Source organism: Petromyzon marinus, chromosome 31 (genome assembly GCF_048934315.1).
Source record: "Petromyzon marinus isolate PM22_M1 ecotype Great Lakes invasive population chromosome 31, UKy_Petmar_22M1.pri1.0, whole genome shotgun sequence".
Classification (NCBI taxonomy): Eukaryota; Metazoa; Chordata; class Hyperoartia; order Petromyzontiformes; family Petromyzontidae; genus Petromyzon; species Petromyzon marinus.
The window spans coordinates 5,976,592-6,004,513 of record NC_133697.1 but is presented as its reverse complement, the minus strand read 5'-3'; the positions used below and the strand labels follow the sequence as shown (position 1 = coordinate 6,004,513).

The 27,922-nt window shown below is 48.5% G+C and overlaps 1 protein-coding gene across 5 annotated transcripts in view; it reads left to right on the top strand.

Moving 5' to 3' along the window:
• The window catches only part of LOC116947711 (ribosomal protein S6 kinase delta-1-like), a 28,861-nt gene extending 17,917 nt beyond the window's left edge, over positions 1–10,944 (top strand). For all 5 annotated transcript variants that reach the window (XM_032963729.2, XM_032963730.2, XM_032963731.2 and 2 more), the window contains 5 exons: positions 195–1,994; positions 5,396–5,485; positions 5,920–6,002; positions 7,166–7,261; positions 7,879–10,944. In XM_032963729.2, the coding sequence (XP_032819620.1) occupies positions 195–1,994; positions 5,396–5,485; positions 5,920–6,002; positions 7,166–7,261; positions 7,879–7,977 (2,168 nt within the window). In that variant the 3' untranslated portion in view covers positions 7,978–10,944. The remainder of the gene's footprint in view (positions 1–194; positions 1,995–5,395; positions 5,486–5,919; positions 6,003–7,165; positions 7,262–7,878) is intronic.
• Positions 10,945–27,922: the final 16,978 nt, after the last annotated feature.

Genomic DNA, 27,922 nt, shown 5'->3' with positions numbered 1-27,922 from the left:
CTGCACACCCTCTCCACCATTATATATACAGATATTGCTATCGGCGTCCTGTCGCAAGAGGAAGTATCCAAAACATTAAAATTCACGGAGGCTTTTCTGGCTAAATAAAAGGGATGATGAAAAACGCGTGCAGTTGCCTTCACAGCAACATTGGTGACACTCTTCCCAAAGCCTGGCTTTTTGCGTCATTTCAGGAGGACAGCTGTGGTCCAACGTGAGCGGATTTCTGAACCGGAGCCCCGAGGAGAGCGTGGAGTACGCGAGGGAAGCCGAGGCGGATGCCGCAGACTCCAGCAGGGATTCGGACGAGCAGCGAGCAGGCGTCGCCGCACTCCTCGTCCCTCAAGTGGCCACGTCCTCGCCGGCCTCGTCCTCCGAGCCGCCCCAGGCCCCGCTCGCTGACATCACCGAGATCAGCAAGGGCAGCTCGTACGACGACGGTAGCACTTCCGAAGACGGCGACGAGGAGGAGGACGAGGAGCTGGATGACTCGGAGGTGAAAGGTGACGACCGCTCTCTGTCCACAGACTCCGGTGAGAGAGAATACTCCAACAGCTACCTCAGCTTGTTCCAGGAGTACCAGCAGGAGGCCGAGCAGCGGGTGACGGAGGAGGTGGCTCAGCCTGTGAACGCGTTCTCCGCCACGGACGGGGCCGACTCAAACTCTCAGTGCCAGGAGATGAGCGGACAGTCGATGTCGCATCTGAGCTCGGACAGCCTGTGCTCGCCCGCCACGCTGCAGGAGCACGTGTTTTTCCCGGCCGAAGGCATTCCGGACGTCTTCGCGGAGCCACCCCGCTCTGGCGACCACCTGCGAGATTCAAAGAGCAGCCCGATGGAGTTGTTCAGGATCGACAGCGGCGACAGCGGCGGCGACTTCCCCTTCGTCGACAGAGTGGACAGCTCGGAAAGGATGTCGGCGGCACAGGCGGCCGATGGCCGGGACACGAGCGACACGATCGAGGACGTGGTGGCCCAGAACGAGAGGATGATGAAAATCATGCACGACGAGCTGGACGTTTGCGTGGACGCTGGAGTGAGTGACGACAAGTCTGACTCCGCCTCTGAAGTCATTCCCATCATTTCCTTCAGAGAAGCTGCCGAAGAGGACACGTTCAGCCACGGCAGTGGGAGAAGCGATGTGGGAACTTTCTACGCGAGACCTCGCCCGGGATCGGCGGCGAGCGGAGCGCAAGAAGTTGTAGGAACTCCGGACTTGTTCGCTACGGATTCCACGCTACTCTGTGCAACAGGCGGTGTGGAACAGAGTGAACAGGAAGACCGTCACTCAGGGATGATAGCTGTTTGTGGTGAGAGCGACGATCATGCTACAAATGAAATAGAATATAAGGTAGACAGTAATGGAGTTGTGTCCGCTGCCGACGTGGTTCTGGGCGCCGCGGTTGACGCAACAACGGAGGCGAGCAGAACAAACGACGAAGTAAGAATCGAAGCAGACTCCGACCTTGGCGCGGTGGTCGACAGTGTCCGCGAAGGAGACAAAAAACTCGAGGGCAATTCTCACGATCACTCCACCAAGACGAACGTGGACAACGGCAATGCCACGTTTGGAGACGTGTACGCTAGTCAGGGCCTTTTGGAGAGCGCGGCAACGATGGCGACGGCGGCGGTGGCGCTGCCTTGGGTCGACGCCACCCGTGCCGAAGCCGAGGCAGTCGCCACTGCGCCCACCGCCACTTGCCCGGAGAGTCTGCCGGTGTCGAAAGTACGGCGACACGCCGAGGAGGAGGAGGACGACGGTGACGACGACGTTAATACGTCTACCGTGGCAGCGACGCGGGCTCGTGACGTCTCTCAGGTCTTCCGGGAGCTGGAGGAGGCGCGGTCACGGGCGACCGAGTGCCGGATCTGCCTGCCCGAGGGCTGCGTGCGGCAGTGGGCCGCCGAGATGGTCGTGGCAGTGGATGGCCTCCACCAACACGGCCTCATCTGCCGCGACCTCAACCCCTCCAACATCCTGCTCGACGACAGGGGTCCGCACTGAGCTCACATTAACGCCCCTGCACGTGACCGTTTAATTTGTTTGGCTGTGTCGAGCGGTGTGGAGGATTACGCGAGAGAATGTTGGCCAGATCGCTCCATGGCCTAACCCTTCGATGAATTATTAACTTGTAGCTGTTTGTAATGACTCTGACTCGATGACCGTAGAATTCACCCAATTCTGTCAGCTCACGGATGCTAAGCAGAGGTTGAGCCTGTATAGTCCTTGAATGGGTGACCACTGCGCTCCAGTTTGTTATCGGTGGCTGTGTGTCTTTGTTTTGACAGCAGAGGGCAGTGCACCAAAATCCGTGGTTGTAATGTACTCCTGTGCCCCACGACTATGCTTCCCACTTTCACCGACCCACAGTGACCAGCTTGGTGAACTTTCGATATTTGACCCCCACGACCAGCATGGCGTGGGAAGCCCTGATTGAGCAGTGGATTGACGAAAAGGTTCATACATGTGTTAGCAGTAGTTGTGGAAGCATTAAGTTATATTTAAGTTGAATATATTCCGTGTGTTCTAGCACATGCAGATTGTAGTATGTTGTTGCTGTCGCTCAACAATGTATACCCATTATAGTAAAACTGTCACTTGGACATTGGACTTGGTTAATCAGCTCCGATCTTGGGTTCGAACCCACTCGGACACGTGATTTAAACGGGTTCTCAAGTGTTGCGGGTTTTTAGCCCAGTCACCAATGATTGCACACGAAAGAAACAGTCCGTTAAATTTGGTTTTCAACTTAATTTGGCTAAAGTCCAACTTGACTACCATGCGGTGTGTATTACTCTCATTTAATAATATTAATTTATCCAGGAGAGTCACACACAGTCCAGGGACTTGTTTGCAGGTGGGTCCTGCATTGGGTTTTTTTTATTTTAAGATAGCCAATTTCAGTGTCCATACAAGTGGGAGGAAACCAGCGCACCCAGAGAAAACCCTCGCACGCAAGATGGAAACAGCTCGAAATGAGTCTACCTGCCACGGTATTACACCACCTTGACACCCACGGGAAGGGAGTTTCACAACATTAGTGTGATCCGCAAACCACCCTCGCTGCCTCTGCATTGCTGCGATCACAGCCGTTGAAATGTGCTGCCTTTCTACTATACAGACCAGGGGTAACTTGAAGTGATCTCAGCGCTAGCTTTGCTATATCCACTTTTGTCGGCAGTTCTCGAATTCCAACGGATGCTCTGTCTCGTAACCTCTTGGGGGGGGTGGGGGGTGGCGGTGAATTCCGAAATATTTTTTCTATAAAAGGTGCAATATGGACTTTATGCGGGAAGCTCAATAGGCTGCATACCAAACAGATACTTGCACAGTATTCGTGCCGCACAATACAAGGTCAAATTGTAGCATCAAAGGAAAATCCGATCTCAGCGGGGGGGGGGGGGGGGGACGGAGGTGGCGCCTCTGCCAAAATCCGACACGCTGCCAGCCATCTCCCGAGTTCGCACGGTTCTGTGGCGGCTTCGCCCTCATCTCGCCGGAGAGGAGATGTCACTTGTCCTCTGTGCGTCGCCCGGGTATCAAGTTGGTATAAAAAAAAAAAGTACGTCGACCTTTTGATGGAAGCTGGAAGAACAACGAAGCTCCCTCTTTACCGGAGGTGTCGTCCTGGCAAGGCTGGGGATTGGCGATGGCGGAAGATTGCAAGAGGGGGTTAATGAGATAGACACGTTAGACAATCGCAGGGTTGTCTTAACGTATCGATCAAAACAATAGAATAATATAGAAAAATATACAAACTAAACAATTTTTGTTTTGGCAGGTAAGGTCCACTGAGCTATACAGCTCTTTTTGCAGAAGCTACCTGGCCACAAATGATAGCTCAACGAAGTGGTTTATGTGGAAATGCCTAGCAGCCAAATACTCTAAATGCATGTTGATGCTGAATGTGGAGGGAAAAACCTGAGCGCCCAGAGAAAATCCATGCGACTGCAGGGAGAACATGCAAACTCCATATGTACAACAGGCGTCAGGGTTGAGATTGAACCCACGACCTTCCTGTATACCAGGCGAGGCCTCCATATATGACGGCAATGATTAAAAATAATACAACGAAAGGATACATTTCACATCTGAAAATTCACAGATGTCAAATCACAGTTTGCAGTTATGGCTGTAGTTGACATCGAGCATGAGTTGAAGAGCGTCTCCTGATGGTAGACTCACCAACTTGAGAGAGTCGAGGACACAAGCGGATTCCAGAAAAAATTGGTGGCCGTGACAGCAGAAAGATAACGGCCGTAGTTTTTAACAGCCTACAAGAATTCTCCTTGCCACGTGAAAATCATGAGTTTCCGGTTACGGTTAGATATTGAAACGAGAAACTTGATTCAAATGCACGTCACGATGCCGCAATTAAAATCTATTTTCATTTAATTGTGCACGTAAGAAGCTGTCATCCATAAGCTACTGTAACTTGTTCGAAATTAATAATTTGCTCATGTAACGAATGAGATTGCACACACGAGACTGATAAAAACACAAAAGAGATGGTAAAAATATAATAATAGGGTTTTTCCCCTTTTTCTGGCAACAAAACTGAAACCTTTTTACAAGGATTCATGTCTGCATTAACCACAATACCTGCAGTCAAAATGTTAACAAAAAACATACTATGATCATATATGCATTGTCCTTGAAACGGATTGGTCCACACCAAGGGACGGCTTTCTTTTGAACCTCGACCCAATTGGTGCTCGACCAGATGACACCAAATGGCGTACAGCTCAAAGACAATGCACTATCAAAGTTATGAGGGCTCGGGGTGAGCATCTACATCATTAGACCTCCTTTGCCAGTACCAAAATGTAATTATAATAAAAGGGGAAAAACCCTATAATTACATTTTGGTACTGGCAAAGGAGGTCTAATGATGTAGATGCTCACCCCGAGTCCTCATTACTTTGCTAGTGGATTGTCTTTGAGCTGTACCACATTTGGCGTCATCTGGTCGAGCACCAATTGGGTCGAGGTTCAAAAGAAAGCCATCCCTTGGTGTGGACCAATCAGTTTCAAGGACAATGCATATATGATCATAGTATGTTTTTTGTTAACATTTTGACTGCAGGTATTGTGGTTAATGCAGACATGAATCCTTGTAAAAAGGTTTCAGTTTTGTTGCTAGAAAAAAGGGGAAAAACCCTATTACATTTTGGTACTGGCAAAGGAGGTCTAATGATGTAGATGGTAAAAAATTTACTAAAAGGAATGGATTTTAAAAAATCTATTAATGCTAATTGATTATATTGCTGTGTTAGGAGGGGCTGAGTCAGTCAGGTGGTTACATGACCTATTGGTTATGTTTATTCGACGTGTTTCAGTCCGTTCCACAGTTAATTTAAGAGATGAATGTCCTCCCACGTGTTGTGCTTTCAGGACACATTCTGCTCACCTATTTTGGCCAGTGGAGCGAAGTGGACCAGAGCTGCAGCAGCCTTGCACAGGAGCAGTTCTACTGCGCCCCTGGTGAGTGCCGGGTGTGACCCAGACAGACACGGGCCACTCGATGATCGCTGTATGTATGTATGTCTGTGCGTGCGTGCTTGTGCGGGGTAGTGTAGCAGCGCACCGCACTATCATCCTGTCGACCTGAGTTCGATTCCCACTCATGACCAATAACCGTGGCGAATATTTGAACCGGTCCTGGGCCTCACCGAGGTAGATTTACACCTAGTGCTGTGTGTAAACATCGCCACTGGGGAGACAAAGGCGGCCGGGCATGGTGCTGGCCACCCACCCACCCACTGGTGTGCCGTGCCAGCCTTCATAGGCGCGCGCTAACAGCACTTGCCCTAACAGTGTTTAAAGGCTACAGCGGATATTTGTTTTTGTGTACAGGGGAGTGATAATGTTGGGCTGATGGGAGGGTAATGTGTACCCCCTTGTGCGTTGTCGAGCAGAGGTCGGTGGTATTGCTGAGGAGACCGAGGCCTGTGACTGGTGGAGTCTTGGTGCCATAATGTTTGAACTCCTGACGGGACAGGTTTGTCAAAACATTCCCTTGAACATCCCTTTACTCAGAGGAATGCGTGCTATTGTTTTAATCGAACGATAACTTTCCTAAAGATCGCTTATAAGTTACGTGTCGAGCTAGGACCCATTTCTTCCTGAAAGGGCCTTGCCGATAAATATCAGGCAGTTCACTGGCATCGGTTCAAGCAAGCCTGACTGCTGATGAGACACTGAATGTGAAAACCAAACAAGAGTTTGCTTCTATTGAACCAGTACTGCTGATAAGATGAAAGAGTTTGTGGCCGATGGCTTGTATTTAAAAATATGTTTATGCGGAGAGACGAATGTGGGAAGGAGAAATTATTTGTGCTACTTAAGCTCAAACTTAAGTAAGAGGGCAGTGGAGAACATTTACTGTTTATGGCTTTCACCGACGCAGGCAAGGATGTTGGTGAAAGTTATGGCACGGGGTGGACAGCGGATTTCCAATTCACTTTTTTGTTTCAAATTGGTGCCGTCTTTTCGATTAAACGTTGGACGATTGATAAGACGGGGAGAAAAGTCCGCGTCCTTCCAAAAAGCAACTCGTGCTGCCTGTGAGCACGATGAACGTCTGTATAGGCCCTTATATTTTGTCGAATGAATACATTTAGGGTTTGTTTTAAGTCGACATATAGCCACGTCTGATGAACGTCTTTCATTACAATCAAGAACGTTCTAATTCTAAGCGTGCTGTGTCCGGTAGTGGCTATTGAAGGAAATTAATTATTTTTTGGAAAATTACGTTTCTCAATTTTCATGAATATATTTTGATTACAATGCATGCATGTACAATTCACTGCAGGATGAGGGCATCGCTACAACACGCGGGTTATTGGGGGGTTATTTTACCATATTCTACCACGCTGGTCAGTGTGAGGTTGGGGAGGGCGCGGAGCATAGACGTGGGACCATAGAAGTACAGCACACTAATGGATTTTGCGATAGTGACCTTTGCTGCCCACAACATATATCCGCAGCACCTATGGCAACCCTATTGTGCATTGACATTCTGGGTGATTTGTTCAAAGCCTTTGATTGCATCAAGTTCAGGTTTTTGTCTTTTGTCTTCCGTTCCTTAAGGGAAGACCCAGCAAGCGATGGCGCGCGTATATTTTCATGACTCTGCTTTTTTTTTTGCGAGCGTCCGTGCAGGCACTTCACGTGTCCCACCCGACTGGCATCACAACGCACACTACGCTACACCTGCCCGAGCATCTCTCCCCAGAGGCTGCCTCGCTCCTCCGCCAGGTGAGATTAACTTCAGAATAATCATTTTTATGATTAAATAAATAAACCCACACTACTTGCGCGCACCATAGCACGGGTGTGCACGGGTGTAAAGTCACCGCGTTTTTTTTGCCATGCACCTAGCCATGCAATATCCATCTGTTTAGTTTGCACTTGCATGTAGAGTGTGTGTTTGTATACGGATATTTATTTGGCATTCAGCCATCTAAGCCTTATGGACGTGTTTGGCGATGCGGGTTGCTTGCCCATGTCTTGTGTATGTGTCGTGGGGAGTGGTGGCACGGCGGTCAGGTTATGCATTGCGCTGCAATGCCGGCAACGAGCGTTCGATTCCCGGCCACGGTCACCGTCGGTGGCAAGTGACCTCTGAACCCTTCCTCTTGGTCGAATGAGTAGCTGCTGCGGCGTGTAAACATCCAACTCTGGGGAGAGAAACGCAGCAGCGGGGCGTGGTGCTGGCCACACTGTTGCCCTACCCCCCATTGCCCCCCGCACGCCTTGCCGACCTTCACAACCGCTCGCTAACAGCCCACTCCACCCCCCCCCCCCAACGGTCTACGTAGGTTAACACGCAGGGATCTCTTTTTTTATATTTTTTTGCGCGTGCTGTGGAGCAGCTGCTGCAGTTCAACGCGTGGGAGCGGCTGGGAGTGGAGGAGATTCGAGCGCACCCCTTCTTCTCGGCGGTGCAGTGGGGCCGGCTGGCCGGACACTGAGACCCCGCGCAGAGGCCAGGCTGCCGTCGGCCAGTCACTCCGCCGCAACCCCTACTCGCCTTTTCTTGCCCAGATGTGCTGCGGAAGTGTCAATGACCGACACTCTCCACCCCGGTTTGTGCCACGAGCAAGGCGTCACACAATGCTTGCCTGTGGCACTACGGCGGGCGTGGTCAACTACAATTTTGGTGGCTGCACTTTAACAGCGTTGGTCCTGTCGAAATGTTGCCAACAGCCAGCACGATTGTACGTTTGTGTTGTTTTCACTGGTATGTTGTTGGTTCGTGTTGCGTTGGCTTTTTTGTTTTTGTTGTATGAAGACCATTGTCCTTGAACAGCGTCTGGTGAAACGTCACTTCAGGTGGGTCGGAACAAAATGATAACGTGGAGGTGTGACTGCCTCTGAAGACAGATGAATAGCTGAAGGCTTTAGAAGAGTGTCCTCTGCTGTGATTTTCTCATGACTCCCGTCACTGATTCTGAACATATCTCATTTGGGGGGGGGAATAAGGTGATCTCTGAAAAACTTTTGATTGTTTTTATTATTTGTGTGCCATGCGCGCGTGCTGTACGTGTAACCTCATTCCTGAAAGAAAGAAAGAAAGAAAAAAAAATGCACTCCGATTTGCGCGTGCAATATTTTGTAACTTTAATTTTGCCGCGGCTGTGAGTGGGGGGGGCGCGGGGCAGGGGGGCGGGTTGGTTACGATGAGAAGCGCGACGCCCGTTAAAAGTTCCCCCCCCCCCGCCCCGCCTCTTGTCACGTTTTGGCTAAATGGCGATGCGTGCCCTTTTTTTGGCGCAGGACAGGGTGCAGTGTTGCGCCTCGATCGCCGTGTGTCCTCAAAGAAATAATGTGAGCAGGTGTTTGCCTTGTCCCACATCACAAATGCGACGTCGCTTTGTTGTTAGTTGCGCAGAAGTATCACGTGCCAGGCGGTCTCAGTTTTTAGCACTGTACTCTGTGACTGCTGTAGGACTGGATTACTTGTTCCAGAATTGGCCTGTGATTTTCGGTGGTTTTATATTGCTTTTCATGATTGTATGATATGCAAAACAATATACATGTAAAACATTACAGGCTATAAAGTGGCACATATGCTGTCTTCGTGAAAATACTGGGCTTTTACAAAGGAAACTGATTTATGAGGGCACCCCCCCCCCCATTCGTGAATTAGCCCCATATTTTAAGGGCACGTTCTATCTTGTGAGAATATCTGAAAGATCCGTGTTGTAACGCTAACCGCCGCTAACCTGACGCAGTAAGTTGTGCCGGGAGCTTGGCAATTGCCCGCAGGGTGATTTCTGGACTGATTAAGAAAAAGTGCCCGTTGAATTAATTTAAAGTGTTCCCATGTTTCGGCGCTTTTTTATCTGCAAGAAATCGGCACCTGTGTTAATTATAAATACCTTTATACTTGGTACTTACTTGGTCTTGGTGACTTTAGGGAAGGGCATTTCTTGGCATGGTGGCAAAACCAATGCATTCTTTGAATATAACTCGAAATGCTGAGAATCTGAGATTTAGCCACGCAACAATTTGCCCCTTAAAGATTCGATTACTGTTTAACATTGTGGTGCATGTAGGACCTGTGTTGGCTCCAAGGGTCACGTGAGAATCTCGCATACGAGGGTGGCACCAAGAGTTCCGAGCCTGGTGCAGAATGATATAGCGGAGACCACTGATGCTACAACTGCTCACAGTCCACGGTTGAGTTTACCCATACAGCCAGGGTACAAAATCCATCTATTGCAGGTAGACCATGATGGATGCTGACGATTATTAAATCAAGCATTTTGCTCTCCCGACATTTTTGACACTAGAACACGAAACAATGATTTAATGTCCAAACACAAGTTGAAAGTGTTACAACGCGACAATGCACCATCATACGCAACAACGGACATACTGCAGGCTGCTGATTATCCGTCGTGACAGAACGGACCCTTGAAGATGACCGCAAGGGTTGAGGCGGCCAGCGACTGCGGTGAATGAGGGAAATATCAAGGCCGTGCGACACGCGGTTTTGTAAGACCGCAGCCCAAGTCAGCTTACACCTTTGGCATTGGTGTGGGATCGGTGTAAACAATGAACCAGGCAATGAAACAATAAGAACAGGCTTTACCCTTTCCGGCAATATCGCAGGTTTTAAAATGTTCAAACACCAAATACGACATCTATTGTAAGGCATCAAGTCTGCATTAACCACACGTGTTGCCACAAGTATGTGCGGTGAATGCAGACTTGATGCCTTTTAATATGTACGGTGCAAAAGAATTTCAACATTCATACACACAGTTTGTTGACCATCCCCTGCACCTCCGATGGGCACGGCCGGCGACGTACGGTGCGAAAGAAATTCAACATTTGAACGTCTCAAAACCTGTGTTATTGCCAGATATGGTAAAGCCTATTATTTAATAATTTCGATAATGGCAAAAAAGGTCCCATAGATAATGAACCAGCTGTGTGCACGTCAGGGTTGCCAGGGCACCGACACGTGGCATCAAGAGCGAGCGTCCAACGATGACTTCCCCTGACAATCTTGTCCGGGTGGAGGCGGACTTGGGGCATAGTTTTAAGTGGGCGATTCGCTACCAGCGACGAGGCCTGGAGTTGCCGACACGACCCCGGACGGCAGTCGCTCCCCCACAGTGGAAACGTCCGGCTTCTCCAAACAGCCAAGAAAGTCAAGCGAGAGCGCCCTGAGGGGAAGAACTTGCCCGCCACTGCATGGGATTCTGCGAGGAGTGTGGTGCACGTTGACTTCATGGCCCACAAGCAGACGATCGCAGGTCAACATTATACAGACTGGCTCTGGCTACCTGCATTGGCCAATAAACAGAGTGCTCTTGGAAAGGTGAGCGTGACTCACTTGTACGCGACAACACTCTAGCACACACTGCAAGAGTTGTATGCTGATGCCGTCAATGAGTTTCACTTTAATAAACTCCCACACATCACTGCCTCTTCTCCAGACCTGGTTTCCAGTGATTTTCTCCGGTGTCCCAAATTGAATGAGCATCTGCATGGAAAAGCATTTTGAGAATGATAATGGTTGTGTTGGTGGTGATGATCTGAAAGAAGCTGAGCGGGGGAATCTGAATAGAATGGAAGAAAACTTATTTCTGGGTTAAATTGAAAAGGTTTAAAAAAGCGAAAAATTACGTGGTTCTTATTGATGTACATACATATGAACCTTATGGTGGGACCCCGGGGTCCCGATTGAACGGAAGTAAAAAGCGTAATTGTTTTATTTTTGGCAACTCCGTCCCACCGCGCACATAAACGCCGCGACCCACCTGGCGCGGATCATTCTGTTGTCGTGTCCAAGCGCAGCGAGGACGAATGCGCAGAAGAAACAGCTTTGAAAACGTGTAGAGCTCGTCGAGAGGAATAGATTGCCGTATGGTTCGCCTTCAACGGACATAAAATGACGTCGCAACGCAATTTATGCGAGAGCCGGGGGCATATGGGACCCGCCATAAGGTTCATATGTTCAGCTCAGAACCTTTCAAATCACCTTCGTACAATGTAGATTTGAAAATAATTGATTCTTGCATGTGCGATTGGTTGCATGTAATAAGAGTGTGAAAATCAATTTGATGTGTCATTGCTTGCCTATTTGGCATGAAAATGATGTGAACAAAAATAATGCCAGTCTGCCAGCAACTTTACACTCGCTGTGTCCAGCAGATGAGATATGGCTTTACATAATTGTCTTGAAACATTCTTAAACACACAATTGTTGCCTTTGAGACAGTCTTTTCCATCCCAAGAGCGAACTTCTCATGAGTTACCCTTTCCGTATGGACTGGGAGCCATCCCTGGGGTTGAGATTAAAGCACTTTCCCAGTTACCATCAATAACCATGGTCATTAAATTTTGATTTAAAGCTTTCGTGACTGCAGTAATTCATATTCTTAGCTCTTTCGGTAAAGTCACGTTGAAGGAAAACAATGAAATAATAATATATATAACAATAAAAATTCTCACGACGTTTCAAAACGTCGTGAGAATTTTATATTGTGTTATATATATTTTATTATTTTATTGTTTCCCTTCAACGTGACTTTACCGAAAGAGCTAAGAATACAAAGCAAATTCCTTTAAAAAAATGTATACGAACTTTAAGCTTTAAATTAAACAATAAACGCTCACTCTCGATGACCTTATGTCTGGCATTTGTCATTATGCTCATCTTCTTCCTTGGTTCTTTCGGTAAAGTCACGTAGAATGAGAATCAAATAATAAAATAAAATAATAAAATTCTCACGACGTTTCGGCCACAACACAAGTGGCCTTCATCAGGTGAAGGGACTGGACTGTCCAGAGGACAGCGTTGGAGTGAAGACAGCCAAGCCCAGGTCGCGTCCTTTAAGCTCTGTGGGAGGAAACAAAAAACGCCTTGACAAAGGAATTAGCATAACAATGATGTACTGGACCGGCACGGTGGGGGTGGGGGGGGAAGGAGTTTACATAATGTTGGTGTGAAGGGAAATAAGTGGCTGTGAAAGTTTGGGATACCACTACTTGAAAAAATATACTGTACCATTGAAAATTAGTTTAATGTTTGGTTTGATTTCGAACATCTTTCCAATGAATGCTTAATTTGAAACCATCCTCTCGGTTGAAATTGTGTCTGTGTTTCTAAATCTGAATTGCCTCGTGGACAAATCTCTGATAAAAAAAAATCCGTGGGTTTGCAGAGAACCTTGGTATTGGAGAAAACTATATCGTGATCACCCACAGCGTTGTAACAGCTATGTAACAGCTATTAACAGTAACTGGGTATACACTACACTATATAATGAATACCATATAGTAAACCAATAAAAAACTAAAATATAAACTACCTCAATGTTCATATTCTTAGTTCTTTCGGTAAAGTCACGTTGAAGGGAAACAACAACGTGACTTTACCGAAAGAACTAAGAATATGCATTACTGCAGTCACGAAAGCTTTAAATCAAAATTTACCTCAATGTTATCAATACACTCTATATATGCTCCAATCAGCTAAGCTACCAACAATAAGTCGTTATATATCACAATGCTACAGATGGAACCAGAGATGCTGTTCCAGACATACAGTACCCGGGCGTTTACAAACTAAAGTGCCTCTGTGGTAGTAGCTACATTGGAGAAACCAAACGACATATCTCGGACCGCATCTGCGAACATAAAGAAGACTTGAAACACGGTAGAACGAACTCCTCTGCCGTGGCAGATCACTGTTATAATTCAGTGGGCTCACATGACATTGACTTCTCCAAGACGGAGGTTCTTTGCAAACCAACCGGCTACCATGAGAGATTCGTTCATGAGGCAATTCACATATACAAGCACAGAGACAATTTCAACCGAGAAGATGGATTCTGGCTTAGTAACCATTGGAAAGATGTTTTAAACCATTTCGGTTCTTAATTAATTGTATTTTACGATGACCTTCAGACCGCAGGTCTTTCGCTGGCATTGACTCTTAATACCCCTCACACCACGGTTAATGGTATGGTTTACAACATGGAGTATAACAGCGCCTCGCAGCTGTCTCTCTCCCCCTCCTCCGTTCCGACCATGGATGAACTCGTCCGTCTGAACGGGGCCCGTAGCTATCCGTGGTGCTAAAGTTGAGGGTAAGAATCCACCCATTTTTTCGCCATATGGCATTATGATATATAACGACTTATTGTTGGTAGCTTAGCTGATTGGATAATATAGTTTATTGATAACATTGAGGTAGTTTATATTTTAGTTTTTTATTGGTTTACTATATGGTATTCATTATATAGTGTAGTGTATACCCAGTTACTGTTAATAGCTGTTACATAGCTGTTACAACGCTGTGGGTGATCACGATATAGTTTTCTCCGATACCAAGGTTCTCTGCAAACCCACGGGTTTTTTTTATCAGAGATTTGTCCACGAGGCAATTCAGATTTACAAACACAGACACAATTTCAACCGAGAGGATGGTTTCAAATTAAGCATTCATTGGAAAGATGTTCTAAATCAAACCAAACATTAAACTAATTTTCAATGGTACAGTATATTTTTTCAAGTAGTGGTATCCCAAACTTTCACAGCCACTTATTTCCCTTCACACCAACATTACGTAAACTCCCCCCTCCCCACCTCCACCGTGCCGGTCCAGTACATCATTGTTATGCTAATTCCTTTGTCAAGGCGTTTTTTGTTTCCTCCCACAGAGCTTAAAGGACGCGACCTGGGCTTGGCTGTCTTCACTCCAACGCTGTCCTCTGGACAGTCCAGTCCCTTCACCTGATGAAGGCTACTTGTGTTGTGGCCGAAACGTCGTGAGAATTTTATTGTGTTATTTTATTATTCTCATTCTACGTGACTTTACCGAAAGAACCAAAGAAGATGAATCCTTGCAGTCACGAAAGCTTTCAATCGAAATGTATGCTCATCTTGTTATGAAAATAACATTTTAAAAATAAATTATTACATTGCAATTATATTTTGATGGGGGAAAAACCACGCAAAGATGGTGGTCCAAACAAACCCTCAATCTCGGTGTAACTTCCCGGCTGAAGTTTTATTCAATGCCCGGGAGCAATGTATTTTAAACGAGCAGGCAATAGAAGAAAAGACAAAAATCCGGTGATTTGCTTTCAATTGAATAATATAGTTAGAAATTTCAGGAATGTTTCTGCAGAAATTCTCCAAGGCCAGGAGTGCAAGTTTACCTACAGTTTTTTTTTTTACAAATAACATCGCCGAGGCATTTTTCAGGGGCATTGCGTACACAACCGCTTCTAGTATGCAATTTGTTTTGTGTTGGCGTATGCATTTGCAGTCTTGCAAACAGTGACTAAGGGTGGAATGGCGAAAAGTGGTGCCCTGCGTTGTTTAGATCCGCGTGGTGGTGCAGACGGTGCATTGTGTTCAGATGTGGCGGTTGTGTGCTGCAATTTTATATTGGCAAGTGCCGAGGCTTCTGGAATCTGTTGAGCTCCTGTATGCATGCACTTACCGCCATGCGGTGCATTAGTCCGTTCTAAAGGCACTGTATTCAAGGTGCAAGGATAAATAAATCGTCCTATTTGTAAAAAAAATGAATAAATTATCGTCCTTAATCAAGGGTTTTTTTTGGGGGGGGGGGGTAGGTTGCGTCAAAATAAATGTGTCGTTAAAACCCGCCACCACCCGACACAGCCAACTTGTAAGGTTTGTCACGTGAACAGAACAATGCCAATTCGTTACTAGTACAACACCACCGGTGTGTTGGAGAGTAAACCCACAGCATGTACAATAGGAGTTAACGACGTTTCGCCGGTGATTACAGCCAGTCTCGTCGGGTAATTTAGCCAGTATTGTCCGACTGCCTCTTCTATTTTGTTGTTGATAAAGAAGTGCAGCCAACACTTGGTCCAACGTGACAAAACGACGCGCTCCGTGGACGTGCTGGTCGACGGACCGTGTGTCGCACTCACCCAGTCGACGAGTGGGGGCCCTGACTGGACTCGACGTTGGACTCGGTAGGGTGGGAGGAGGGGGTGAGGGTGGTCTTCCTCCTCCACCACGCTGCTGATGGAAGAGGCCGTCGCCTGGCTCGGCAAGGCGGCCGTACGATTTTAAAAAAATCAAATGAGGAAGAAGGTAATCAACCAGGTAGGGTGTTGGACTGTTATGTTAGCCGACTCTCTGTGTTGTATTGCATTGTATTTAAACGTTCACTAGGTTTGTTTTCTCTTTCATTTGTACCTGATGATGATTGCTTGTGTTGCAAGCGAAACGTTGTATGCTATTATTTAATGTATTATTTTTTTATTTCTACGTGACTTTACCGAAAGCTCCAAATCAAGTTTGAGAAGTTGTAGTTACCCAGTTTCCGGCGAGGTGACGTCGTGAAGACGCTCCGTATAAACGTGTCACAAGTGCCCGTTGTGCATTAATAGGTCAATGCGCGTAATAACACGCATTTGTTTCGGCTTAAAGCGTGTTTACCTCGAACTGCTCCCGCTAAACAGTGATAATTACAGCGTCTGTGTCATTTAAGTCACTCTTTACACGATTGGAGGCTGAGTCTTGCATGTAGAATTACGCGCGAACTCTTGGCTTGTCGGCAGGCTGATTTCACACAGTGCGCTAAACCCCTGTCTTTTGACTAACACGAACATGGGGGGGGGGGGGTGTGGGGGAATTGACAATTGAATGGCGCACAAACACACACGAGAGTTGTTATGTGTGTGTTGTTTGCGCTTCGCTCAGTTAGAGCTTAATTAAGTTGACGTATGCTATTCGTCTTTGCGAGATGTTTACGCGGGCATGAAATGCCTCAATTATGGGCGGATGTCTCAATCGTTGTTCTCGTCCAAACGGATGATGATACCGATTCGTAATTCGTTTATTTTGGGTTAGATCGTGTTGGTATATTGTTTATTTGTACACGCTATATTATCCCCACGACCCGACAGAGTCATTCAAATAAAGTTGTCACGTTATGGGCAAATGTGCCAATTGATGTTTTTTTTGTTTTCTTCAGAAAACCGGAATGTTGAAAAACAATGTTTCAATGCTGGCTCTGTCGGGTGGTGAAGGGTTATAGTTTATATATATAAAAAAATATATATTTTTAATGCGAAAAAAACCCGCGAGCCCCCGGTACAACGCGTCGATATCCAATAGGAGGTGGGTGGGGGGGGGGAATCCGCGAAATTCCCGATCGGCGCGTCGAAAATATTCATAGGAGGGGTGACGTAGGACCGCACTACCCCAAACAAGTGGGGACCCTTCGTAGGTGGGAGGGGGGGGGGGGTGAGACAGTGTAGGGTTACAGTAACAAAAAAAATCGCATTACACCTCCACGATCGAACCCAAAAGAAGCGTACGATGAGTCACAGCATTGGTCGTGGAAGATTCACGTGCGCAATCGATTACAGATCCAATTCGCTTCTTTTCACGCGCATAAGCTTCGTCCGCAAAACATTATTGGGAACAGAATGGCATAAGGTGTTGAGGCTAACCAACGACACGAGTAAGCCAGGTTTAGAAAAGGGTTTTCTATCATTGAGCACAAACGTGCCGTTAGGTTATGGAAAAGGCTAATGGTAATCAAACAGCATTACGCCTAGCCTCTGTAGACTACGAAAAGCCATTTTGCCTTAGTGGAAATTGATGCAGCCATCCATCTATCTATCACAAACCAAAGTCTAAAATTAAATTTTAAAAACGATATAGCCATGATGAAAACCACGTACAAAAATGGAACAGCTAAATTTGGGCTTGCTTGATGACAGGTAAACTAAACGATTTATTTTTAAATCACTTTACCAGGTAAGGCCCACGGAGCTTTGTAGATCCTTTTCAGAAGCGACCTGGCCACACATGATAGCTCAACGCAGTGGCTTATCGTTTAGACATTTCTAGCAGGCATATACTCTAAACGCATGTTGATTCTAAATGTGTAGAGGAAAACCGGAGGATCCGGAGAAAATTTCACGCAACCACGGTGAGAGCATGTACACTCCAAATATACAGCAGGCGTCAGGGTCAGGATCGAACACCACGACCTCCTGTATACTGGGCAGGGTAGTGAACATTTCGCCACTGTGGCACGTTATTGAATCAGTAGCTGGAGGAGACACGCTTTCGCCACAGTTATTCACGGCAACGTTAGAATGTGATCTTTGATCGTTGGATTGGAGATACAAAGCCATGGACGTGAATGGAGAAACAAAGTATTGACACTCCTCATGATAACCAATGGAACTGAACTACAGGGAATTATTGAAGAACGTAAAGAAGGCTTAAATTATAGGCACAGGATAAATGGGAAAATAGCTAGCCCGGACATGCATTTAAAGCGTCTTTTGTTGTTCACTCCCACCGACGAATGGTACCAATCTAAGCTGCTAATGTTTACATAAAACAAAACAAGAGATCCAAACTAACCTATATTAAAAATGAATGAGCTGCGTTGGCAGTGCTGCATAAGCACAAGGAAAAAAACAAACCGCCCATCGCTTTGGTCAGTGTCGCTGCCTTACAGCGGTGACTATGTAGAAAGCATACCTGACGTTTCAAGCAACGGCCCTTCGTCAGAGTAAAGAGAGCTAAAGGTTGACTGACCCATAGTTGGAAATCACACCTTTTTTTTACACTGTGGTATCTGGAACACTTTGAAGTTGACGAATGAACCATTTTCCATTCGTCAGGAAACTGTTGGTTTGTCAATGTTCACAGCCTTTTTTTGCACCACGGTGTTAAGAGTGGCTAATGCAAGAAGGTTGGCAGCTGCCGAGCAGAATTGACCGAGGTTTTAATGCTACAATGTATCCTGGTAGGAACGTGGACACGGATGGGTGCCACTGCGTAGGTTTTCGCGGTTGTGTTGTCGAAGGCTCGTACGGCACAAACTCTTGAGTGATGATGGCTCAAGGCCCTGACAAGTGGGGAGGCGTTGGGAGGCATCGGATGCGACACAGGACGGATTAAAATCACAAGTACCGAGTACAGTGTAACGTTTGATCGCCAACCCAACTACGGGGATACGTATTGCGAATGTTTCTGGCGTAGGCACGCGACTCGTAGCCACAGTCACGGTGAATAATTATCGAGGTATCCTGGATGTGGTGTGCCAGGTGCGGAAATAATTTCCAAGTTACCCACCCCAACATCAACAACAACAAAAACCCGACTGGAAAGTAAGCACTGGTTATACTGCAACGTTGGTTATACTGCAACGTTGGACATTCGGCAGCGCTGGTAGTACGGCAGCAGCTGGCTATATGGCTGCGCAGGCTGCTACATGGCTGCGTTGGTTTTATATGGCAGCGCTGGTTAAACGGTGTTTATTCACAAACCGTGGTGAGTTTCATTCCGACCGAGTTGAACTTTGTTGGTGTAGACACCAGACTGTCTGCGTAGTTGTTTTCGTCACCCACCCCTGTTCTGCCGACAGACAAGAGGTTTTTTTGGGGGGAGTTTTTTCCACGTCGCCGTGTCTTACTTTGGACCGAAATTGTCGTCGCTTATGCACTCAGCATTTGCGCTCTGGGCCGCGCGAACACTTCGTTTTTTAAAAATAAATAATTGCGCTCCGTGGCGTAGATTTTTTTTGGAAAATTATTACTAAGCGTTTTTATTAATTTTTTAACACATGTATGGAAATACCCCCCCCCCCCCCGCTGCACACTTCACATCAGCACCTTCAATATTGTAAAAGACCTTAAGCACTCCAATAAATTGGGTTGTCTGTTTGGGAGAGGCCGGCGAGCACTTACCAACATCCGTGATGAGAAAATGAAAGCAATTATTCTTTCCGTTGTTTTGCGCATTCACCGAGGCAGTCTATCTCGGCCGTTAATTGGCAGCGCGGCACATAGCGCATCTCTCAACACTTGCGGCGTATTAAAGGCCTTCAGCATTGGTCAGCCGAGCTCATCACCATATAAATGCTGTCTATAATTAAAATAAGCAAAAGGGTTCTTCCATTAAATTGCATTAACGCTTTATTAACTGGAGGCCTTCAATTTTAATTTCATTTAACAATCATGTCAGTGGTCTTATTGCACATGCCTCCTATCCACTCGGAGCTTCCAAAGTAGCAGCAGCAGCGTGTAATTATGTACACACAAAGCTGAGTGATGTTCTACATTTCTGACCTTCAAATGCGACTGCCTTTTGTGGCGGCCACTTTCGTGGCATTTTTCTCTCCTCCCCTCGCCCCCACATACATTTTACATTTCCCACATCCGCCGCGTCGCCAGTGTAAGTAACGTTTGTTCACGCAGACGCCTGTGCACCGCCTTGCAGTCACGGCTTAAGAGGCAACGTTTCGCCCGCTCGCTGCCTGTCCGACTCTTTAAGTCGAGGACAATTTCGCTTCTCAATGGACACTTTTCTTTCCACGCAGGCCGAGTGTACCCTTTTGTTTTGCCTCCGTGATTAATGAATGAATGAATGCCTGCCGAGCACTCTGGGGAAGCGAGGACGATCCACTCCCTGCGCCGAGCCCTGCGCAACCGCGACACGATGAGCAGAGCCACAACATTTACCAAACACCGAGGGGTACATATTGCCGCGACGTTAACACATCCAACAATAATAATAACACCGCCTGTTCGCCTATATCGCGGTAGCAGTTGCGTTCCTGAAGAACGTTACGGAGAAATCGCGTTATAAATAAAGAATGTATAATATAGGCGGTAAAGCAGTCCGTGGAAACACGCGAGATGCGTACGCAGTGCGACCAAAGACCAAGGCGTGTGAGTAGCATCTAGAACAGCGGCGCTTAACCTTACTGCAGCCTTGTACCCCTTTGGCTCACAATCGTAAACAATGTACGATGTTAATAAATACACGGGGTTTGATGAAACAAAGTAAGTTGTAACTTAACGTGCCCGTGCTTAATTTGTGTTTCGATTATTTATATTGGAGAAAAATCTGGCCATGTCTCGCACCCCCATGGGGGTGCATGCACCCCAGGTTATAAGAACCAACGATCTAGAAGCATCCAGCAGCATCCCGCCTTGTACGATGCTACGCCGAGGCAGCCGTACGACCGCTTATTCCTACTCGCGCGTCGCAGTTGACTCGATCGCGTTATGAAAAAATGTGCTCCCGAATACATCCATCGCCTTATATCCAATTAGCGTTAATCCATAGACTGGGGAATAGGATGAACAGCATGTTGAGCTTTAATAATTCATACTATTAATGTACGGCACTTTGACAATTCACTGCTGGATGAAGGCCTCCCCACGCCGTACTCAATCATGGGAATTAGTTGGACCGTGCGTCATCATACTGGCCAATGCAACCGGGTGATATGGGTGATATGAGTGGGGGTTCCCGTACTGTTCAAGAGATCATTTGCCACTGGTGATCGGTGTTATCCCTGGCCTGGGGAATCCAACTCGAGATGGTGGGTTAATAGCGGAGTGAATGATCCACTGCAACGCCGCTCCACGTAGAGGTGTGTTTAATTGGGAAGCGGCGTGGGTGTTTAGTGGGGACCGGTTATCACGATCAAATGTGTACTTTCAGAGAGCTCCAAGAGAACAGCTGGGAGTATGAGTAGGATCTAATATGATACGCGATGGATTCATATAGCATCTAAATGTGAGCGCATCTCGGAGAGGGAAAGAGGCAGTGAGTCAGTCATGGGAACAACAGCAGCAAAGGTCTTGAGCCTGGGCTCAAAAAGGGGCAGGGAGTCAAGAGCACAGATGGCTGGGGGAGGTGGGAGGGGGAAGGGAGTTCCAGACAATGTGGGACAGGATAATGGGTGACCTCCCACTGAGCACATGGTGACTGGGTGGGGGTGGTGGTGGAGGGGGGGGGTCCCAGATAAAGCCTTGGCACCTGCCTCGACTCATTCCTTCCGCAGCATTGACTCATTGAATGCAGGTGCAAGGCGCAGTGTGTCAGGGCGTGCGCGCGGTGTGGGTCAGAGGTCGCCTGCCGTGCGGGGAAGAGGCTTGGGGCGGGAGGGGGGGTCACTCTCACTCTTGTCCCCCTGACCCCGCCCCACCCATCCGCCCTACCCCACCACCACCTCGCTCTTCGGTGACGGATGTGGCCCCCCTCCTCCCCCCTCGCATCATCTCAAGGCGGCGTGGCCCCTTTTGTCAGCGTCACGGCACGGCGTGCACGGGAGGGCCGCCTGTGCCACGGAGACTGATAATCTCCCGGGAGGAGAGGGCCATCAACGTCCTCTTGTCGTCGTGCCGTCGCGTGGGATGAAGTGAAGAACATCAAGACCCACACTTGTCCCGTTAGGAGACGCCTGCGTATTTGTATATATATTTATTGGTTTTAACAATGAGGAGCGAATGGCTGAATTATAGCGGCTGTAACAAAAGATTTGCCTTTTTGTTTTTACTTCGTTTCAATATACGGGGAGGTGGGGGAGGGCAAGACTGTGTTTTGTTAGCAGTTGCCTAGCCGAAGAAGTGATGAAAAATTGTAATAAAACCATTTTTGTTCGGCAATTTTAAACAAGATGGGTCAGGTGGTCCTTTGTGTGTCAGTGCGTGTGTGCGTGGTGCCATCCCCTTGTGTACCGTGCCGGCCTTCATATGTGCTCTCGAACAGCGCTTACTCCAAAAGGATGTTAAAGCTATATGGGGGATCTTTGTGTATGTGCGGAGCAGGAGTTTGGTGGTTCGTCCACTGCGCTACGAACCCAGCAACTCGAGTTCGATTCCCGCTCGCGTCCAATAACAGTGAGATCTAAATATTTTAACCAGTCCTGGGCCTCCCCTAGGTCGACTCAGCCTTGAATGAGTACCTGATACACTGGGGAGACAAAGGCGGTCGGAAGTGGTGTTGACCACCCATCCCCTATTTTTTTCGTGCGGGCCTTAATAGGTGCTCGCTAACAGTGCATGTCCAAAGAGTCTATCCAAAGGCTACACGAGAGATCTTTGTGTGAGAGTTAATGTCCATTTTTATAAAGTTAATGGTGATTATCACTCAGAGGCTTTGTGATGATTTCGCTTTGTGTAAAAATAGCTGAGCTCGCTGTGTGCACGAAGGCGTTCTTTTATGGTCTCACACAATGTCCGTGCGTTTGTTGTTGTTGGTCACATTATTTATATAGCCACCTGTACGCACAATTTTACTTAACTTAATATGAACGTAAGAACATGGAACGATAATAAATCATTATTACCATTGCTCTCAATTATGGACGTGTTTGACAATATGCCATTTTAATAGTACAGCAATACAATTATGTTATTTAAAAGGTGTCTCTTTCATACAACAGGTGGCCACCGAAAAAGTAAGGTCTGTAACTGAAAGAAAGCTACCACCGCTACCAACGACCATCAGCCGTGATAAATCCACTGCTGGATGAAGGCCTTCACAAGCCGCCGCCACCTCCTGCGATTCAACGGTCCGTCTCCTCCGCAGTGAAAGGACTCCACCAGGGCACGTCGTTCAGTCCTTTGGCTTCCACGCAATCCTCTAGTTCTTGGCCACTGGCCATCCAATCCTTCTCGAGAAGCGTCCTGGCCACAGCCCACTACCACCACCACCAACCACCAGAACTACCCAAGCGCAGCAGGGGATCACGTGGCTTAAAGGTTTGCTAAGTGGTGCAAAGGGTACTCCTTAAAAAGTGAAGTACAATTTGGTAACACAGCTGGCGTTTGCACATGTTGCAGCCCTTTCGCCAATCCACTGCTGAACAAAGGTCTTCATGGGGTGGGCGGAGGGAGGAATTGCTTGGCCATACTTCACCCTACTGGTCAGTGTGGCTTGGTCAAGGCAGGGAAAGGGTAGCATAGAGGGACAACACAACAATGGAGTTTGTTCCACACTGCCATCTGCCCACAACGTAGCACACAGCGCCTGTTTTCTATTCACCGCAGTGATCGCCAATCGACATCACTGTGCGGCTGCCGTTGTAGCATCAACATCAACAGTAGTGGTCAATCCACTGTTGAATGACGGGCTCCCGAAACCCGCGAGCAATCCTGCGATGTTGCAGTCCACCTTGCATCTGGTTTAACTGGCGCTGACCATTATTAAATATTACAGATTATACACCGACGAGATTGCACGCAAGTCAATAAAGCGTGGACACACACACAGATGGAGCCTGCTGGGCTACGATTTGCCTGTAAGAAGACAGTAGAGCAATTAGGTTGTTGACCTCGCTGCTGAGTTTCTAATTTTATCGGCATAATTGGTTAAATATACCCGATCAGGAACATCGTGAGAATGATCTTGAGTCTCGGTGACGCTGTCCGCCTTAAGAATTGGCAATTGGGATACACAACTTCGCGTTATAAACCCTGGTGACCTCAGTTTGAATCACGGCCGCGGTTAACATCAGGCCATCCTCTTCGTATGGCTCTCATCGATGTTGGGCAACAACTATGATTTTACATGAATGTGCCTGAGCCCCAGACGATTGCGTCTGAGCCGGGCGGTGAGTTCGACGTTGCACGCTCCGCGGTTCCGTTCTGGTTGGTGACCACTGTCTCCGCTCTCTCCGCACACTGAAATATTTGTGTTTTCTTATGAATTAAAAAAACATATTGTATTTATGACAATTCAACACCAGCCCGGTACAAAGCGCCGATCACCGAACGGGGGTGGGGGGGGGGGGGGGGGGCTGGGGGGTACAGAAATTCAGCGAACAGCAGCGCCCAAGTTAGACGCGACAGGGCCCCGTGAGGGGGTGAGAACTCGGCTCGCTGGGCTCGCTGCCGCACCCCAGGTGGGCGACCCCGAGCGGAGGACGTGAACGTTGATACGGGGTGGAGGGGTAAAGATAACTAGCGTGCTGCGGGGGGGACAGGGGGGAGGAGGGGAAGTGGGGGGTGGGGACCGAGAGGAGTGAGGGGGGGGGGGTTAAAGGGGGGGGGGGGAACGTAAAATAAAACACCGCAAATAAAAGAATAGACACACGTGACATGTGAACTTGTGGGTTAACTTCCCACAGAGCAGCACTCCACTCTGCCCGTTGCCGGCAGAGGGGCGGCAACACCCCACGTGCACCCCCCCCCGTGCACCCCCCCCCCGTGCACCCCCCCCCCGTGCACCCCCCCCCCCCCACGGGCACCCCCCCCCCCGTACCCCGTCCCCTCCACCCGACCTCTTCGCCCACGCACCTCTGTTTAGGCTCTGTAAGAATGGCGGACCATCTGGTCTCGAACTCACGTTCCCTGCCTTTAAGCACGTGGCTTAAATGCTCAGTTCCGGCCAGGGCTAGGAGGGTGCTATGCATGTGCGTGTGTTGTACTTATTTCGCACCGTGCATAGCCAACCGTGCTAATCGGAGGTGCGATGTCACTATTTTCACGAAGGGGAATTCATGGTCTTTCCAATCGGTCAATTGCCCGCAGAGTTTTTTTTTACGTTTAATTTGTTCATCATCGCACTCATTACATACAAAGCGCTTGCCACAAATGGACCACAATACCTTGCCGAGCATAAACCATCACGCGAACTCCGCTCATCCTCGCAGCGGCTTTTGCCGAGCCATCGCGCGCTTTCAGATGTGCTTCTGCGGCCGTCTGGAACGCTCTTCCTTCCGACATTGGAAGCCGCTAGAGCTATGCACTTTTAAATCATCATCTAGATTGAAAATCATTTCTTTAAAACTGCCTGTTGTGTTTAGTGTGTTGTCCTTACCCCGCACCGCCGATGAGCAAGGTTGGCTAACTACGGTGCGAAAGCAGCTCAACATTCAGTTCATAACATGACCATCACCAAGTATCGTCCATGGCATCTGCTGCCGCCATGGTTTGCGTGCGGATGCGGTTCAGGGGGTTGTGGCCCATGAAGCTTGGCTGAAGATCCAAGCCACAGGGATCATCTGCGTGGTCGGCTCGTACACGAGGAGGCGTTTGTTTGTGACTTCTTGTCAACTCCATTCGGCCTTCCAAGCATCACCAGGGGCTGAAGTCGCATTGTTTATCGCTAAGCGCGTGGGTCAATTAATGGCCCGCACCACTTCAAGCGACTCAACATTGTGCGGCGAGTGATAGTAGAACCCGGTCCTGCAGTCCCCACCTTTAACCTGCCGGTACTGACCAGTGCGGTGAAGTATGGTTAAACAAAAAAACATGTCCGACATGGCGTGAGGAGGCCTTCATCCAGCTGGGCACTCAGAGACAGAAAGAGGGGCACGTGCTTTCGGGAACACGATTCAGAGACGTAATATTTACTTGACTTACAAACAAAAATAGATTTCGCAAGGACGCATCACCTATTCGGGGATGATGCATAAGATCGGGATGTGCTCCTGGACGAGACCGGCGACGGAGCGGCAGCTAAAGGACAGCAGCGAGTTCCACCGCCGTCGAGAGGCTAGAGGCGACACGCATTGCGACACGATCACGACGAGACCGTTAGAGGTGGCGGGCAGCCTCGGCCGGCGGATTGAACCACCACCACGGCTGCTGCTGATGATGATGATTGTTGACGATGCCGAATGACACCGAGACGGACGTCTCGTCATTGACACCGGCGTCCCGCATGGCCCTCCTCGATGAAGTGCCCCCCCCCGTGAAGGCCAGCGGGTGGAGCGTGCGAGCAATCGGAGGGGGGGGGGGGTTTAAGAGTGTATGGGGGGATGGGGAACAGAAGAATAACTGATTAGGACATTAGCGAGCGGCGAGGGTGAGCTTGGCGGTGGGGCGAGCGAGCGGGAGACTAATGCTGCCCATCAATACAAGAGCACCCAGATTGCCTCGAACGACTGCTGGGGCAAGTGCTGGCACATGTGAATGCCGGCACGGCATACGAGGGAGGGGGTGGGTGGCCAACAGCACGCGCGACGATGTTTACACACCTAATCAGGGAGTAATTTGAGGATGTCTACCTAGGGGAGGCCCAGGACCGGTTCAGATAATCGTCACCGGTGTTGGCTGTGAGCTGGAATCTAACTCGTGCCCGGCCGGGTTCGTAGCGCAAGCGCGCTCCCCACTTTGCCACACACAGACAAAGACCCCCCCACCCCCCCTATCACGCTGTTGGGGCAAGTGTTGTTATCGAGCAGCTATGAAGGCCGGCACGGCACACGAGGGGGTGGGTGGCCAGCACCAGGTACTCATTTGAGGCTGCGCCACATACACACACACGCTTGTCAGCCAATCCCACCGTTCTACGTTTTATTTTGTTTCGTATTTACACTCCTATCTTGTGTTTCCATTGTTTGTTGTTAGAACGCTCTGACCTGCCCCTCCTGGACATATGCGAAGAAGAGCTTTACAGCTCATCTGATTCCTCCTGCAGTATAAATACACATTCTGATCATCCACACGCACAATACGAGTGGGGTCACGTGTGTGTCAAGCATCAGTAAATATCGCACAACAGTGAGGCACGCAAGATTAGTAAAATCAAAGCGATTTCCTCCTCAAATGAGCAATGAGACGGGGCTACATCCTCCGGTTTACAGCCCGAAGCGAGCGGTGGAATTTCCACGTTCCTATGGCGATAGGTGATTCTATCTATAGGCTAACCACTGTTGTTGGCTTCCCCCACAGAAGTGGTGGTCGTTTTATCCACCCCGTTGGGATGATGAGTCAACCTGCAACCGGGATTTGAACTCGCAACCTTCCTCATGGGAAACCGCTCGCTATCCCATGCTTGAGGCGCTTGACCGTTTCGCAACCCGAGATACACTTTACATCATCATCAACATCTTAAACAGCAGGGGCAACCGTTCTGCTGGTTGCAATTATCATCATCAGCAGCGGCACGTCGACATTTCACACGATCCTTGCGATGTAGAGGCGCAATAGCGGGTGGAGCGGTAGCGCATCGCACCTCCGATTAGCGCGGTTGGCTACGTACGGTGCCGAAAGAAGTTCTACAGACACACACCGTGGGTAATATTCACGATGCCATCGTGAACACTTAGTAAACCTACAGACGACTCTCATCTATGAGAATAGGTTTCCACCTTCTTTCTGGCAACAAATGACTCTCATCTAATGCTTGGCAGACCCGTGTGAGCCGAGCTATCGCCACCGCTTCGACACCGCGTCTACATCGCAAACGTGCACATTGACAACGACGACGACAACAACAACATATAACAACATATAACCAGAGCCGGGCGTTGGTGCCCACGTTGCACGTGGCTGCTGCCCGTGACCCATCACTGTTGAGGCAGCGGCGGGGGTTGGAGGGTCACCACCGCACAGATGTTGTGGTGAAACTCCCTTCCCGTGGGGGTCGAGGAGGAGCCATACCCTGGCTGGGCCAGGGAAATGGGGTACAGCAAACAATGTGGACTCCACACGTTCCGTCTGTATGGGATACAGCGTTGCCCCCTCGGCACGCGTGGGATTTCTCCAGGTGCTCCGGTTTCCACCCACACGTAAACACTAATTAATTGGCCGATAACACATTCATATATATGTAGAGGACGGCAGAGCTTGGTGTGTGTGTGTGTGGTGGGGGATTTGCCGTCGGCTCACTGCGTGACTGCTGCCTTTTTCAACCCTG